The 14,362-nt window shown below is 35.5% G+C and overlaps 1 protein-coding gene across 1 annotated transcript in view; it reads right to left on the bottom strand.

The window, feature by feature from the left end:
* The window catches only part of SI (sucrase-isomaltase), a 92,067-nt gene extending 88,360 nt beyond the window's left edge, over nucleotides 1-3,707 (bottom strand). The window contains exons 1-2 of the mRNA XM_011224093.3: nucleotides 3,591-3,707; nucleotides 522-639 (exon numbers count right to left, since the gene is read on the bottom strand). Of these exons, the coding sequence (XP_011222395.1) occupies nucleotides 522-639 (118 nt within the window). The 5' untranslated portion in view covers nucleotides 3,591-3,707. The remainder of the gene's footprint in view (nucleotides 1-521; nucleotides 640-3,590) is intronic.
* Nucleotides 3,708-14,362: the final 10,655 nt, after the last annotated feature.

The raw sequence follows: 14,362 nt of genomic DNA, 5'->3' as shown, positions 1-14,362 counted from the left end.
AGGTGAGGTGAATCAGAGTAGTATGCATTACTCTAAATTAGGACAGAAATAGAAAAAAAGGATAAACACTTCAAGCTTTGTTTCACCTTCCCTCTACCTGTTTTTGTTATACATCCTCTCTCTCACTTAAAAAAAAAAGAATTGAGACTAAAATAAAGAGGGTATTCCCCCAGATTTTCCACTCTGCGCCCCATACTTTTGCAAGTATCTGAAGGCCAGAGCAAAAACCAGGACCTTCCATTAACACCTTGATCCCATTGCCTCTTCACAATTTCTCAAGCAACACAAGGTGGGGAAGATCACTAATGTCAAACCATATGGATTGCTTAATTACAACAGCTGTTCACTGAAATAACTGTAATATAATGGATAGGAAAAACTTGGAATAATTATGTAACTTACTTGAGATCATTCTCCACATTTTTCATCTCATGTAGATTACTTTTAAAAATCCATAACTATTATGGGATAAATTTTATTTAACTTCACTCTAACGTGCAAGTGTTTTTAACATTACTTACTTTCAACAGCGGATGTCTTAGTTGCTAAAACAGCAATTAGGGCAATAGCTATTATAGCAACTATAGCAAAAAGGACAATAAGAGTGATTTCTAATCCAGTAAATTTCTTCTTTGCCATCTAAAGAAAGAAAAGAAATACATATATATAATGTAAAATATGTAACTACACTAAGCCACCATCATTGTCATAAGAGTATATACATTTCTCTTTTTTTAACTAAGTACAACACAAGCAGAGCCGCAGACAGTTGTTTATAATCTAAAATAATAAACTGGCAAATGTAAACAGCACATGCAATTTTTAATAAATAGAGTGAATTTTTTTTTAAAGATTTTATTTATTTATTCGACAGAGAGAGAGGCAGCCAGCTAGAGAGGGTACACAAGCAGGGGTAGAGGGAGAGGAAGAAGCAGGCTCATAGCGGAGGAGCCTGATGTGGGGCTCGATCCCATAACGCCGGGGTCACGCCTTGAGGCGAAGGCAGACGCTTAACCGCTGTGCCACCCAGGCGCCCCGATAGAGTGAATTTGTGATACACATTATTGGTAACTACGATGAAACGTAGAGGGAAGAAAAGATCTCCAAGCAGATGTGCCTTGCTCTCTCATGTTAGAGCCCTTCTCAAGTAAAAGAAATCTGACACCTGCAGTGCATCCCCTAATTCTCACTATTTTTTGAAGGAGATGATGTTATCCACCTTTTGCTCATTAGAAACTTCAACTTCAGAGAAAATAAGCTATTTTCTTAGAGTCAAAATTCTAGTTCTTCCTTGAATTCTAACACTCTCTCGAATTTCAACACTGCTTTCTTAGAACAATATTGTGGAAAAGAATATAAATATATATGAATACAAATATAAAATATTATGAAAAATGATATAGGTATATAGTATTTATTTGGGATTTGTCGCTTCAGAAAAAGGTTTCAATTAAATCATCTCCAAGTTCCTCCTTCAAGATATAAGTATGATATACAAAACTCTCATATCAAACATATGTATTTATTTTCTGATAGCATTATGTATTTGAGTTAGCATACAAAGGATACCTAAATGTAGATTGGGAAGAGCTTTCTTCCAGTAATTACCTTAAAATTTATTAATTTAGTTTTGACCACACATCTCTCATCTCTTGTACTTTTCAAGTTTCCCTGACTTTTCTGTATTCTATTATTTTTATATAAATCTTAATTCAGTGGCATATACCCAGATAGGAATTTAGAATTTCCATGGTAAATGCTTTAATAAATTGTTCATTTTATTTTTTTGAATTTTTATTTAAATTCTAGTTAGTTAGCATACAGTGTAATATTAGTTTCAGGTGTGCAATATAGTGATTATAAATTGCTGATTTTAAAATATTTTTTTGGCCTTTCACATTAGCTCCTTCTCCCATAATTATCTAGGTTAGTTCATATATACAGCTATCCCAACCTAAAAACTTATTTTCGCTCTTTCATATCTTTCCATAACATTCAATCATTCAAAAGTCCTGTTGGTTCTATCTCCAAACTATTTTCAGAAGTATACCTTCATCCTATCTCCACCACTGCAACATATTTCTTGGAGAACATGTCTTCTTAAGGACATGCTATTTAATCCTTCTTTAATCCTCCCACATTTGTTCTTCTAGGTTAGTCTCAATTTATGCATGGTTCAAATGCCATGTTCTTGGTGAGTACTTTCCTACTACTCCTAGAGGCAGAGATAATCTACCTTTTTTCTACTTTACCACATCACATATCTATTGCCCTTATTAATACATACGTTAATTTCTTTAATTGGATTTTTATATTTTTTTAAAAAGATTTATTTATTTATTTGAGAGAGAGAGAAAGTGGGAGGGAGGGGCAGAGGGAGAGGGAGAGAGAGTCTTAAGCACTCTACTCTGAGTGCAGAGCCCCACATGGAGCTCGATTTCACAACCCTGAGATCACAACCTGAGCCAAAACCAAGAGTCTGACACTTAAGGGACTGTGGCACCCAGATACCCCAGGATTTTTATATTCTTAGTCACAATAATGATGGAAGTAGTTCAGAGCCTGACATCAAGTAAGCACAAGCTCACTCTTTAAAATATACTTTATGAATGAGTGTTTAAAGACTAGCATTCAATTTTAGCCTATGATTTCCTATTATACATATATAAGCTGTTTATTGCATCTGTAATCTTCAAGGAACCCTTTAAACTAGACTTAATCAAAGTGACGGGATATATGAAGCTGTTAGGAAAATGAAACTGAATTGCTCAATGCTATGTGAGAAAGAACACAGTTGCATTTAATGTTTAACTTTAAATAAGCTTGTCTGACTCAAAGTACTATCTTACTTTGGTATAATGAGGTCAATAAGGATTGTGCCTTTCTATTTTTAAGGAAAGTCTAAAAGTGAAAATGCATATTGCTATAAAGCAAACCTTTTATCTTTAAGAATTAGAACAAAATTAATGTATTAAAATTAAATTACTCATGTGAGTACTCATAAACAGTACTAAAATTGTTCATATGCTGTAAGTGGTAATTTCAGTGATCACATTTTAGATCACAGTGATTTCAAGCAAAACATTTTTGGGGAAATTACATATTGATGTACTTTCTGTGTATATTTATTTTCAAAATGAGTAATACTTTATTAGAAGGTAACTTGATGACTGATCTTTAAGAGATTTGCTAGAAAAGATTAAATGTTTTATAAGTGTTGTATTCTATTCCACCTATATTTTCTCAAATAAAATAGATTAAATCACACTTAGAGTATTTGTACATATTTCAAAATATTTTTGAACTTTTTTCTTTATGAAGTAATTAAATAAACATGCCTGATTCAACTTAGTCTGACAAAAATTATAATGAAGAGCTGGGCAAAGAAAATATTCTCATATCTTAAAAAAATTTAAAAAATGTTTTCTTCTGTTTTAGTACAAGAGATAAATATTTAAAAAGGCAAATGAAAAATGCTATCTTTTCTATTTTAAACAAGTGCCAATAGACAGGAATATTGCTAACATGAATTAAAGGAATAAATATTTGGAAACATGAAAGAAACAAAGAAATATGATCTGTAAACTTACCTTATTTCATAGCCTGTTCTGTTTACTATGTTGTAGCAGAGCTGGGTGAGGCTGCCAAAGTAGGGATCACGGAAACTGCCCAGCTATATACTGAGCTACTCATAAAGTTTTATTGCATCTTCACCACCCTGTCAGTATTGAATAAACTTCTGTTCAACACGCAGTGGAAAAAGACTTAGTCCTGAACATAGTTGCATAAATATTTCTGTTTAGCAATCTAAGTTAATTAATAATTGTGCCCTCAGATAGTCTTTGATTTCTGCAAGCTACGAACTAGTCCAAGAACATAAAAGTATTTATTTATGTTGGTTTTTTCTCAAAATTTTATTTCTTTCATTGTTTAGATGTTGTTTGAAAATTGTTTTACCCAATTACATGAAACTTAAACCACCACTAAAAAGTAGAAACATAGGTAAGCTAGGATCTGAAAAACATTTGCAGGAATTAACAATTAGGAGATAATATTTAATAGAAGATATATAAAGTAGATATAAAATAGAAGATAATATAAAAAGTAATGATTAACTTAAAGTTATCTCCTGTGTCTCATTACTAACTTTAAGGTTGAAGGACTGAGCAAATCCATTAGAACAAAATGTAAGAGTAGAGATATATAAATAAGTAATCCAGAAATAAAGTCAGCATTTTATGTATATTTTTTATTTAGAGCACAAATTTAATTACAAAAAATTATACTAAACACTATTTCAAACAGTAAAAATTAGAGTATCAATTACGTTACTGGTTTAAGCCAGTATGTGTTTAAGATCAAATAATTTGATACAAGAGGCCTAGGAACAAATGCCTGCTGCACTACATGTTCCTAAGAAATTGGGGCAAATTTGTTAATGTTTTTAAGCCTAAGTCTCTTTACAGAGAAGAAATAAAAATACCTACAGATAGAGTCATTGTGAGATCAACCCTAAAACTGAGGTTAGTTGTTTTCCCTGCAATTTAAGTTTTCTGTTTGGTTCAAAATAAAGTAACTAATTAGCAATTTGTCCACCCCTTTTTTTCTCTTTTTAGAGTGAGATCAAACACTCCAGTTTCTCACCTCTTTGAACTAAAACTGTAAGTCTGTCAAGTTTTAATTAGTAATCTTTTAGATTTTCTTTTATGTGTAGAAATATTTTAAGTAATACTGTTTGTCTTCTCTATTTAAAAAGCTTTACGTGATTTGAAATTTTCATGCCTTCTATTTCATATTCAGGTTTCCATGTCTGGTGCCGTGAGCTTGCCTTTGCTTTGAACAGTTTCTTTTGCTCCCTTTGGTCCATACTCTTCCCACCCTAAGTCTGGTTCCACTCATAACTTTAAGATCAGGGAAGTAATGTGCTCATGAATTGCTTAGAGGTAAATTCAGACAAAACTACAATATAAAGGTATTCAATTATAGACATAACAAAGTTATATATAGTAATGAAAAAACGTGTTTTAACTTAAAACATACTGTTTTTACCAGATGTAATCATGAGTTTTAAAATTTCTTACTTATTAATATAAAAACGGTACAAAAATTTAAAATGGCATGAGGTAAATTAACAAAAATTGAGTTAGGTAGGCAATAGGCAAAAAAAGTCATAAATACCAGCAGTGACATTGAACTATACTTAGTGACTGACACTTTTACTAAACAGAACAGATTACTGTTCAACTACTCTCTTTATGGACTTTGCTCTCCTTAGACTTTGTAATGTGCATTTTAGAATTTCGAACAAACGATAGTTAAATACACTTTGGGTTAAAAGTTATATGATTTGCAATCCAATTTACAATTGCACCAAAAGCAATAAGATACCTAGTAATAAATCTAACCAAAGAGGTGAAAGGCCTGTACTCTGAAAGCTATAAAACACTGATCAAAGAAATTGAAGATGACACAAAGAAATGGAAAAACATTCCATGCTCATGGATTAGAAGAGTTAATATTGTTAAAATGTCCACACTACCCAGAGCAATCTTCACAATTAATTCAATCCCTATCAAAATACCAACAGCATTTTTCACAGAACTAGAACAAATAATTCTAAAATTTGTATGGAACAAAAAAAGCCCCTGAATAGCCAAAACAATTTTGAAAAAAGAAAAGCAAGGCTTAGGCATGACAATTCTGGACTTCAAGCTATGTTACAAAGCTGTAGTCATCAAGACAGTATGGTACTGGCATAAAAACAAACACATAGATCAATAAAGCAGAAGAGAAAACCCAGAAATAAGCCCACAATTATATGGTCAATTAATCTTCAACAAAGCAGGAAAGAATATCTGATGGGAAAAAGTCTCTACAACAAATGGTGTTGGGAACACTGGGACTTCATCAAGTTGAGAAGCTTCTGAACAGCAAAGGAAATGATTAACGAAACTAAAAAGCAATCAATGGGATGGGAGAAGATATTTTCAAATGACCTATCTGATTAAGGGTTAGTGTCAGGTTTGGCCTTCAAACCCTGATATGGCAAATGGAAAGATTACTCCGGACACCTTAGTAGTAGAAAAGAGAGGGTCTGGGGACCACCCTAGTGGCAAAAGGTCCTAAGAAAGACTGCCTCCACTTTTATTGTGACTGTTATCAATACGACAAGGGAATAAGAAATACGAGAAGGAATATGAAGCTGTAATAATCAAGACAGTGGCATGGGGAGTATCGTGTGCCCAGAACAAGCTGTGCTCGTGACAGGAGTACAGACAGGGAGTGCATGACTTCCAAGGATAAATGTTTCTCCTAAGTCAAGCATTTACTCCTTGGATGAGTGCATTGAGCTGCAGCGAGAAGCTGGCTGTTTTCAGCCCAGGAACTGTAAAGGGCGCAGTTTTCTGGACACTCCTTTTTCAACTAGTCTCATCCAGGGAGGCATGTGTTTACTAAATCTTCTCTAGCTAGGCACTATGAATTCCCACAGGTTAGTATCCAAAATCTATAAAGAACATCAAACTCAACACCTAAAAAGCAAATAATCCAGTTAAGAAATGGGTGGAAGACATAAATATACATTTTTCCAAAGAAGATATACAGATGGTTAACAGACACATGAAAAGATGTTCAACATCACTGATCATCAGGGAGATACAAATCAAAACTACAATGAGATATCACCTCACTCTTGCCTGTAAGGCTAAAATTAACAACGCAGGAAACAACAGATGTTGGCGAGGATGTGGAGAAAGGGGAACCCTCTGACACTGTCAGTGGGAATCAAACTGCTGCAGCCACTCTGGAAAACAGCATGGAGTTTCCTCAAAGCGTTATAAATAGAGCTACCCTATAACTCAGCAATTGTACTACTGGGTATTTACCCAAAGGATGCAAAAATACTGATTTGAAGGGACACATGCAACCTGATGTTTATAGCAACATTATCACTAATTGCCAAATTATGGAAAGAACCCAAATGCCCAGTGACTGATGAATGAATAAAAAAGATATACATATTTCCCATATATATATATATATTTTTCCATATATATAATAGAATACTACTCAGCCATAAGAAAGAATGAAATCTTGCCATTTGCAATGGCATGGAGCTAGCGTGTATTATACTAAACAAAATAATTCAGTCATAGAGATAAATACAATAGGATTTCACTCAATGTGGAATACAAGAAACAAAGCAGATAAACATAGGGGGAAAAAGAGAGAGGGAGGCAGACCTTAAGAGACTTTTAACTATAGAGAACAGAGGGTTGAAGGGAGGGAGGTGTGTGGAGAGATGGGCTACGTGGGTGATAGGTTTTAAGGAGAGCGTTTGCTGTGAGGAGCACTGCATGTTATGTGTCAGTGATATATCACTAAATTCTACTCCTGAGACTAACATTACACTATATTTTAACTAGAATTTAAATAAATAGTTGAAACAAATGAGAAAAGAACTACCAATCCTCCCTAGACCAGTAACCGTCCTCTGAACTATGAAATACGAGAGGGAGGAGGAATCAAGTTGGTGGAGTAGTAGGGGGACTCTGGGCAGCCGGGTCTCTCAAACACAGCTAGATCAACATCAAGTTATTTTGAACAACTAGGAAATGGATCTGAGGATTAAAAGAACAATCTGCACAATTTAGAGGAAGAGAACGTAGCAGCTACAAGGTTTAGAGACATGAACTGAGGGAGAGAAAGGCCACGGTGCTGTGGAGGGAAGGGAGCCCTTTTTGCAGAAAGAAGATGGGAAGAAAGGGAGAAAGGGAAGAGAGAGCAGTGCATGGGGATTGCACAAGAAAAACACTCTCCTAAGACCACTGAACTGAGAGGAACTCACTATGGCAATTTTTTGGCAAACAATGGGGCTCAAATTCTGAGGTTTGAGAAGGCCGCACCATTTGCCAGAGTAAAGCCACCTACAGTGATGCTCCGGGGCGGGGGGCAGAGTCCTAGGAGTGGACAGCGTGGTGTGGGGATCCCCTGGGTTTTCCTGGGAGAGAACACCGACCTTCCTGTTGTACATGTGGAAGAGGGTATATTGCCTCTCCAAGGGACCCTGTGGCACCACTGAGTAGCCACTCAAAAGCAGGAGACAGAGGTGCACAGAGGGCAGATAAGCAGGTAGGAGCTTTTCACTGTGCTTCCCCACAGCCTCCAGGCTCTCGTGTGGCCATGCAACTGCTTTTCTAGGTCAGAATGACACCAGGTGCAGAGCTGCAAGGCTCTCCTCCAGGGGAAGGGATTGTGTCCACACCTTGCCAGATCCCTTAAGATTTGGAGTTTTGAATCCCAGACACATGCCAGAGATAAAACATAGGAGCATTGTGGTGCTGAATGTGCCAACACACCAGGCACAGACAGTCTGAGGGCAACAGTCTGACGGAAGCCTGGGATAAAGGAGGAGAGGTTGTTTGGTTTTCCGTTAGTGTTTCTTGAACACCAGTGGGCGCAAGTTCCCCTCCACTGGCACGAGAGGCCAGGGTGATGCCATTTTCCACCGCCACCCACCAGCACAGTAGAACTTCTGCAAGCAACACAGCACCCCCAGTAGAGGCTGGAACCGCTTAGGCCAAACCCCACCCCTCTGCACCCTGCAAAGGCATCTTTACTAGGGCAGGTCTGAATGTGAGCCAATACATTGGGCCTCTCCCGCAGAGGGCCAACACAGGTGCCCTGCATGTACCAAGTCTACTGACCACAGGATGCTCCAAAACTTCAGCTCCAGTTCTAGCAGAAATAGCACCAGGCCTTCTTCCTCTTCTTTTCTTTTTTCTTTGCAATCAGGCTTATAGTTATTTGTTCATTTGTTCACTTGTTTGTTTCCTTTTCTCATTTTTTAGATCAGGCTTGCTCTTTCTTTCTTTCTTTCTCTCTTTTTTCTTTCTTTCTTTCTTTCTTTCTTTCTTTCTTTCTTTCTTTTTCTTTCTTTCTTTCTTTCTTTTTTCTTTCTTTCTTTCTCTTTCTTTCTTTCTCTTTCTTTCTTTCTCTTTCTTTCTTTCTTTCTTTTTCTTTCTTTCTTTCTCTTTCTTTCTTTCTCTTTCTTTCTTTCTTTCTTTCTTTCTTTCTTTCTTTCTTTCTCTTTCTTTCTCCTTGGAATCAGGCTTACAGTTTTTTTGTTTATGTTTGTTTGCTGTTTTTGTTCCTTTTTCTTTTCCCTTTTTCTGGATAAGGTCTTAAATTTTTTAAAAATCAGGCTTATTTTAACAAACATATTAAAACACACCTAGTTAAAGGTCCAACACTCGCCACTGCAAGCAAGGAGGAACTCTGTAGATGACTAACTTGTGGGAAAGAGCAGCCAAAACACAAGAGCAGAATGGACACAGCATATGCCAAAAACACTTCCTGAAGCACCAGACCATGGAGAGTGTATGACCTCTTCTTAATACAGCATTACTCTAAGGAGCAGGAAACATAACAAGCTTTCATAACATGCAAAATACAGAAACCTAGACAAAATGACAAGATGGATGAATTCTCCCCAAAAGAAAGATCAAGAAGAAATCACAGCCAGGTATTTGCTCAAAGTAGATATAAGCAATACATCTGAACAAGAATTTAGAACAACAGTCATAAGAATACTAGCTGATCTTGAAAAAAAGCATAGACAACATTAAAGAAACCCTTGCTGCAGAGATAAAAGACCTAAAAATTAGGCTGACATAAAAAATGCTGTAACAGATGCAAAACCGACTGGATGAAACCAAAATGAGGGTGGAGGAAGAGGAATAAATAGGTGATATACAAGATAAAATTATGAAAAATAATGAAGCTGAAAAGGGAAAGAAAACTATTAGATCATGAATACAGACTAAGGGAACTCAGCGATTCCATAAAGCACAACAATACCCGTGTCATAGGAGTCCCAGAAGAACAGTGGGAAAAAGGGGCAGAAGGCTTATTTGAACAAATTATAGCTGAAAACTTCCCTAGTCTGGGGAAGGAAATAAGCATTCAAGTCCAAGAGACATGGAGAACTCCCCTCGAAATCAACAAAATCAACACCAAAACATATCATAGTGTAACTTGCAACATAAAAGATAAAGAGCGAATTCTGAAAGCAGCTAGGGACAAAAGATCCTTAACCTACAAGGGCAGACACATAATGTTAGCAGCAGACCTGTCCACAGTAACTTGGCAGGCCAGAAGAAGATGGGAGGATATATTCAACATTCTAAATGGGAAAAATATGCAGCCAAGAATACTTTATCTAAAAGGCTGTCATTCAGAATAGAAGGAGAAATAAAGAGTTTCCAAGACAAGCAAAACCTAAAGGAGTTGGAGAACACTAAACCAGTCCTGCAAGAGATATTTTCCTTTGAGTGGGAAAGAGAGACCAAATGCAACAAAGGCTAGAAAGGAAGTGAGATAATCTACAGGAACAGCTACTTTACAGGTAATATAACGGCACGAAATTCATATCTATCAATAATTACTCCTAATGTAAATGGACTAAAGGCTCCAATCAAAAGACATAAGGTATTAGAATGAATAAAAATACAAAACAAAACAAAAGCAAGACCCACTGGATGCTGCTTATAAGAGACTCATTTTAGACCCAAAGTCACCTCCGGATTGAAAATGAGGCGGGTGGAGAACTATCATGCTAATGGACATCAAAAGAAAGCTGGAGTAGTCATACTTCTAACAGACAAACTAGATTTAAACCAAAGACTATAATAAGAGATGAAGAAGGACACTATATCATAATAAAGGAGTCTATCAAACAAGAGGATCTAACAATTGTAAATATTTATGCACCCAACATGGGAGCAGCCAAATATATAAATGAATTAAAAACAAACATAAAGAAACTCATTGATAATAATACAGTAATAGTAAGGGACTTTAACACCCTACTTACAGTAATGGACAGATCATCTGAGCAGATCCAGGAAACAATGGCTTTGAATGACACACTGGACCAGATGGACTTAAGAGACATATTCAGAACATTTCATCCTAAACCAGCAGAATACACATTTTTTAAGTGCACATGGAACATCCTCCAGAACAGAACACATACTGGGTCACAAATCAGGCCTCGACCTTTCAAAAAGATTGAGATCATACCATGTATATTTTCAGAAGAACAGACATTTTTCAAAGAAGACATACAAATGGCTAACAGACATATGAAAAAATGCTCAACATCACTGACCATTGGGGAAATACAAATTAAAACCACAATGAGATATCACCTCACACTTGTCAGAATGGCTAAAATTAACAGCTCAGGAAAGAACAGGTGTTGGTGAGGATACAAAGAAAGGGGAACCCTTTTGCACTGTTGGTGGGAATGCAAACTGGTGTAGCCATTCTGGAAAACAGTATGGAGATTCTGCAAAACATTAAAAATAGAACTACCTTATGACCCAGCAATTGAACTACTAGGTATTTATACAAAAGACAAAAAAAAATGCTGATTTGAAGGGGCACATGCACCCCAATATTTATAGCAGCACTGTCAACAACAGCCAAATTATGGAAAGTCCCCTAATGTCCATCAGCTGATAAATGGATAAAGAGGTGGTATAAATAGACAATGGAACATTACTTATCCATCAAAAAGAATGAGATCTTGCCATTTGCAACAATGTGGATGGAACTAGAGCATATTATTTTGAGCAAAATAATTCGGTTAGAGAAAGACAAACACCATATGATTTCACTCATATGTGGAATTTAAGAAACAAAACAGATGAAAACATAGGGGAAGGGAAAGAAAAATAAAACAAGATAAAATAGAGAGGGAGGCAAACCAGAAGAGACTCTTAACTACAGAGAACAATTTGAGGGTTGCTGGAAGGGAGTTGGGTAGGGGGATGGACTAAATGGGTGATGGGCATTAAGGAAGGCATTTGTTGGGATAAGTACTGGGTGTTCTATGTAAGTGATGATTCACTAAATTCTATTCCTGAAACCAATACTATACTATATATTAACTAACTTGAATTAAATTAAAAAAAAGAAAAAGTTTTTTTATTTTTCCTTCACCTATTCCTTTTCCAATATTTATGTAGATCTGAGTTTTTGACTTTTATTATTTTCTTTCTTTCTAAAGAATTTCTTTTAACATTTCTTGCAAGGTGTGTCTATTTCAACATATTCTTTCTTTCTTTTTTTAAAAAGATTTTATTTATCTGCCAGAAAGAGAGAGTGAGCACAAGCAGGGGGAGTGACAGGCAGAAGCAGGCAGAGGGAGAAGTAGGCTCCCTGGTGAGCAAGGAACCTGATGTGGGGCCCGATCCCAGGACCGTGGGATCATGACCTGAGGTGAAGGCAGACGCTTAACCGACTGAGCCACCCAGGCACCCCTTCAACATATTCTTTCAACTTGTGTTTGTCTGAGAAAGGGTTTCTCCTTCACTCTTGAAAGACAATTTTTGCTAGAACAAAATTCTAGGGTGGCAATTTCTTCTCTTTCAACACTTAAAATATTTCACTCTACTCTCTATTTGCTTACATTGTTTCTGAGAAGTTGGGTGTAATTCCTATCTTTGCTTCTATATAAGTAATTTGTTTTTAAACTATGGCTTCTTCTAGCATGTGTATGTGTGTATATATATATTTTTCTCTTAGTTTTCTGTAGTTGGAAAATGATATTCATGGATGTGATTTTTTTTTTTTGATGATTTATTCTACTCAAAGTTTTACGACCATCCTGGACCTATGGTTTAGTATCTGACATTAATTTGGGGAAACTCAGCCATAATTTTTTCAAATATTACTTGTATTCTTTTCTTTCTTTTTTCTCCTCCTGGAATACCCATTTTGAGTATGTTACTTCTCTGTAGTTTTCCTACGGTCCTTGAAGATCCTGTTCTTTCTTTTTTTTTTTTTTTTTTTTTTTTTTTTTTTTTTTCATACTCTTTTTGTTTTTCAGTTTGAGTAGTTTCTATTAGGATACCCTCAAGCTAAGAGATTCTTGCCTGGGCCATTTACCATCTACCAACAAACCTATCAAAGCCATTCTTCATTCTGTTATAGTGTTTTTCATCTCTAGAAATTATTTTTGGTTTTTCCTTAGGCTACCCATCTTTTTTCTAAAATTATCTATACGTTTTTCATGCTTTCTGCTTTATCCATTGGAGACATAGCTTTCTGATATTTTTGTTATATTCCAGGTCTGATAGTTCCAACATTCCTGCCATATCTGATTCAGGTTCTGATGCTCTATTTCTTCAAACTGTTTTTTGGGGTTTTGTTTTGTTTTGTTTATTTTTTGGCTTTTAGTAATTCTTGTAATTTTTTCTTGACAGCTGGATATAATGTACTCAGTATAAAGAAAGCACTACTGTAAACAGCCCTTTATTAACCTTCTGGAAATGTATAGGGAGAAGGGAAGAATTCTACAGTGCTATGAGAAGGTCTCAGTCTTTTAGTGCTTCTAGACTTTTAACTTCATGTATGTTTTTAGCTTTTTAGTTTCTCCACCTTAGGTGGGACAGAAGAGGCAAAGGCCAAGTTTCTGGAGGTAAAACTCAAAACAGTAAAACTCAAAACTCAACGACTGGCCTGAGTTTTCATCTCTCAGACTTGTCCACATTGAGCTCCCATCAATTCATCAGTTATAGTTGAAGTTTCCATACCTTGGCACTGGTTCCCATAGAGCTTTGTGTTTAATTAGCAACTTTCAGATTCTTACATGGCTGACTAAATCTACATTTTCTTTCTAAATATCAATTTTCATCAACCTCGATATTACTATAATAATAAAATAGAGAGTATATCAAAGGTTGAGGGTGATAGGAAAAAATGTATTGAGATCATTCTGTAAGGCAATACTGTGCTATATTCTTAGAGAAATGATATTCCCCTCATTAATGCAAAGTTTTTAATACCTCTGGGAAGCGTGATGAAATTGTCATGGGTATGACATTTACTTTGAATATCTTTATTGAAACTTTCAAAGTAAGGTAAAATCATGTATACTTGAAGCTGCTTAAATGAATGATCAATTTTTACTTATCCTTGTTCTAAAAAAAAAAAAGTACAGAGAATATCTGTAACTTGATTTAACTTTTCTTTTACCATTTAGAACAAGAATCAAGTTCCACAACTACAACATAACCAAAGTATCCCTTTTTAAATATAAACATGTTTTAAAATAAGAAATATACAGAGTGACTGTCTGTATCTTTTGTCTTCTTTTCTTCCAAAGGACTAAAGAAATAATTTTGTTCGTGTCATTTTAATTCACTAAAAATTTATTTTTCTCACTTAAGTGGCTAAGATTATATGATCCAGGCACTTGCAGCAGATTCTGACACACTATTTGTAAAAAAAACAAAAATAAATTTTAAAAAATCCTCAAAACAAAAACCAATCATAATTTAAGAAAGTAATCCAG

The sequence above is a fragment of the Ailuropoda melanoleuca genome, chromosome 1, assembly GCF_002007445.2.
Source record: "Ailuropoda melanoleuca isolate Jingjing chromosome 1, ASM200744v2, whole genome shotgun sequence".
Taxonomy (NCBI): Eukaryota; Metazoa; Chordata; class Mammalia; order Carnivora; family Ursidae; genus Ailuropoda; species Ailuropoda melanoleuca.
The sequence above is the reverse complement of the archived record's forward strand: the minus strand, read 5'-3'. Positions and strand labels throughout refer to the sequence as shown.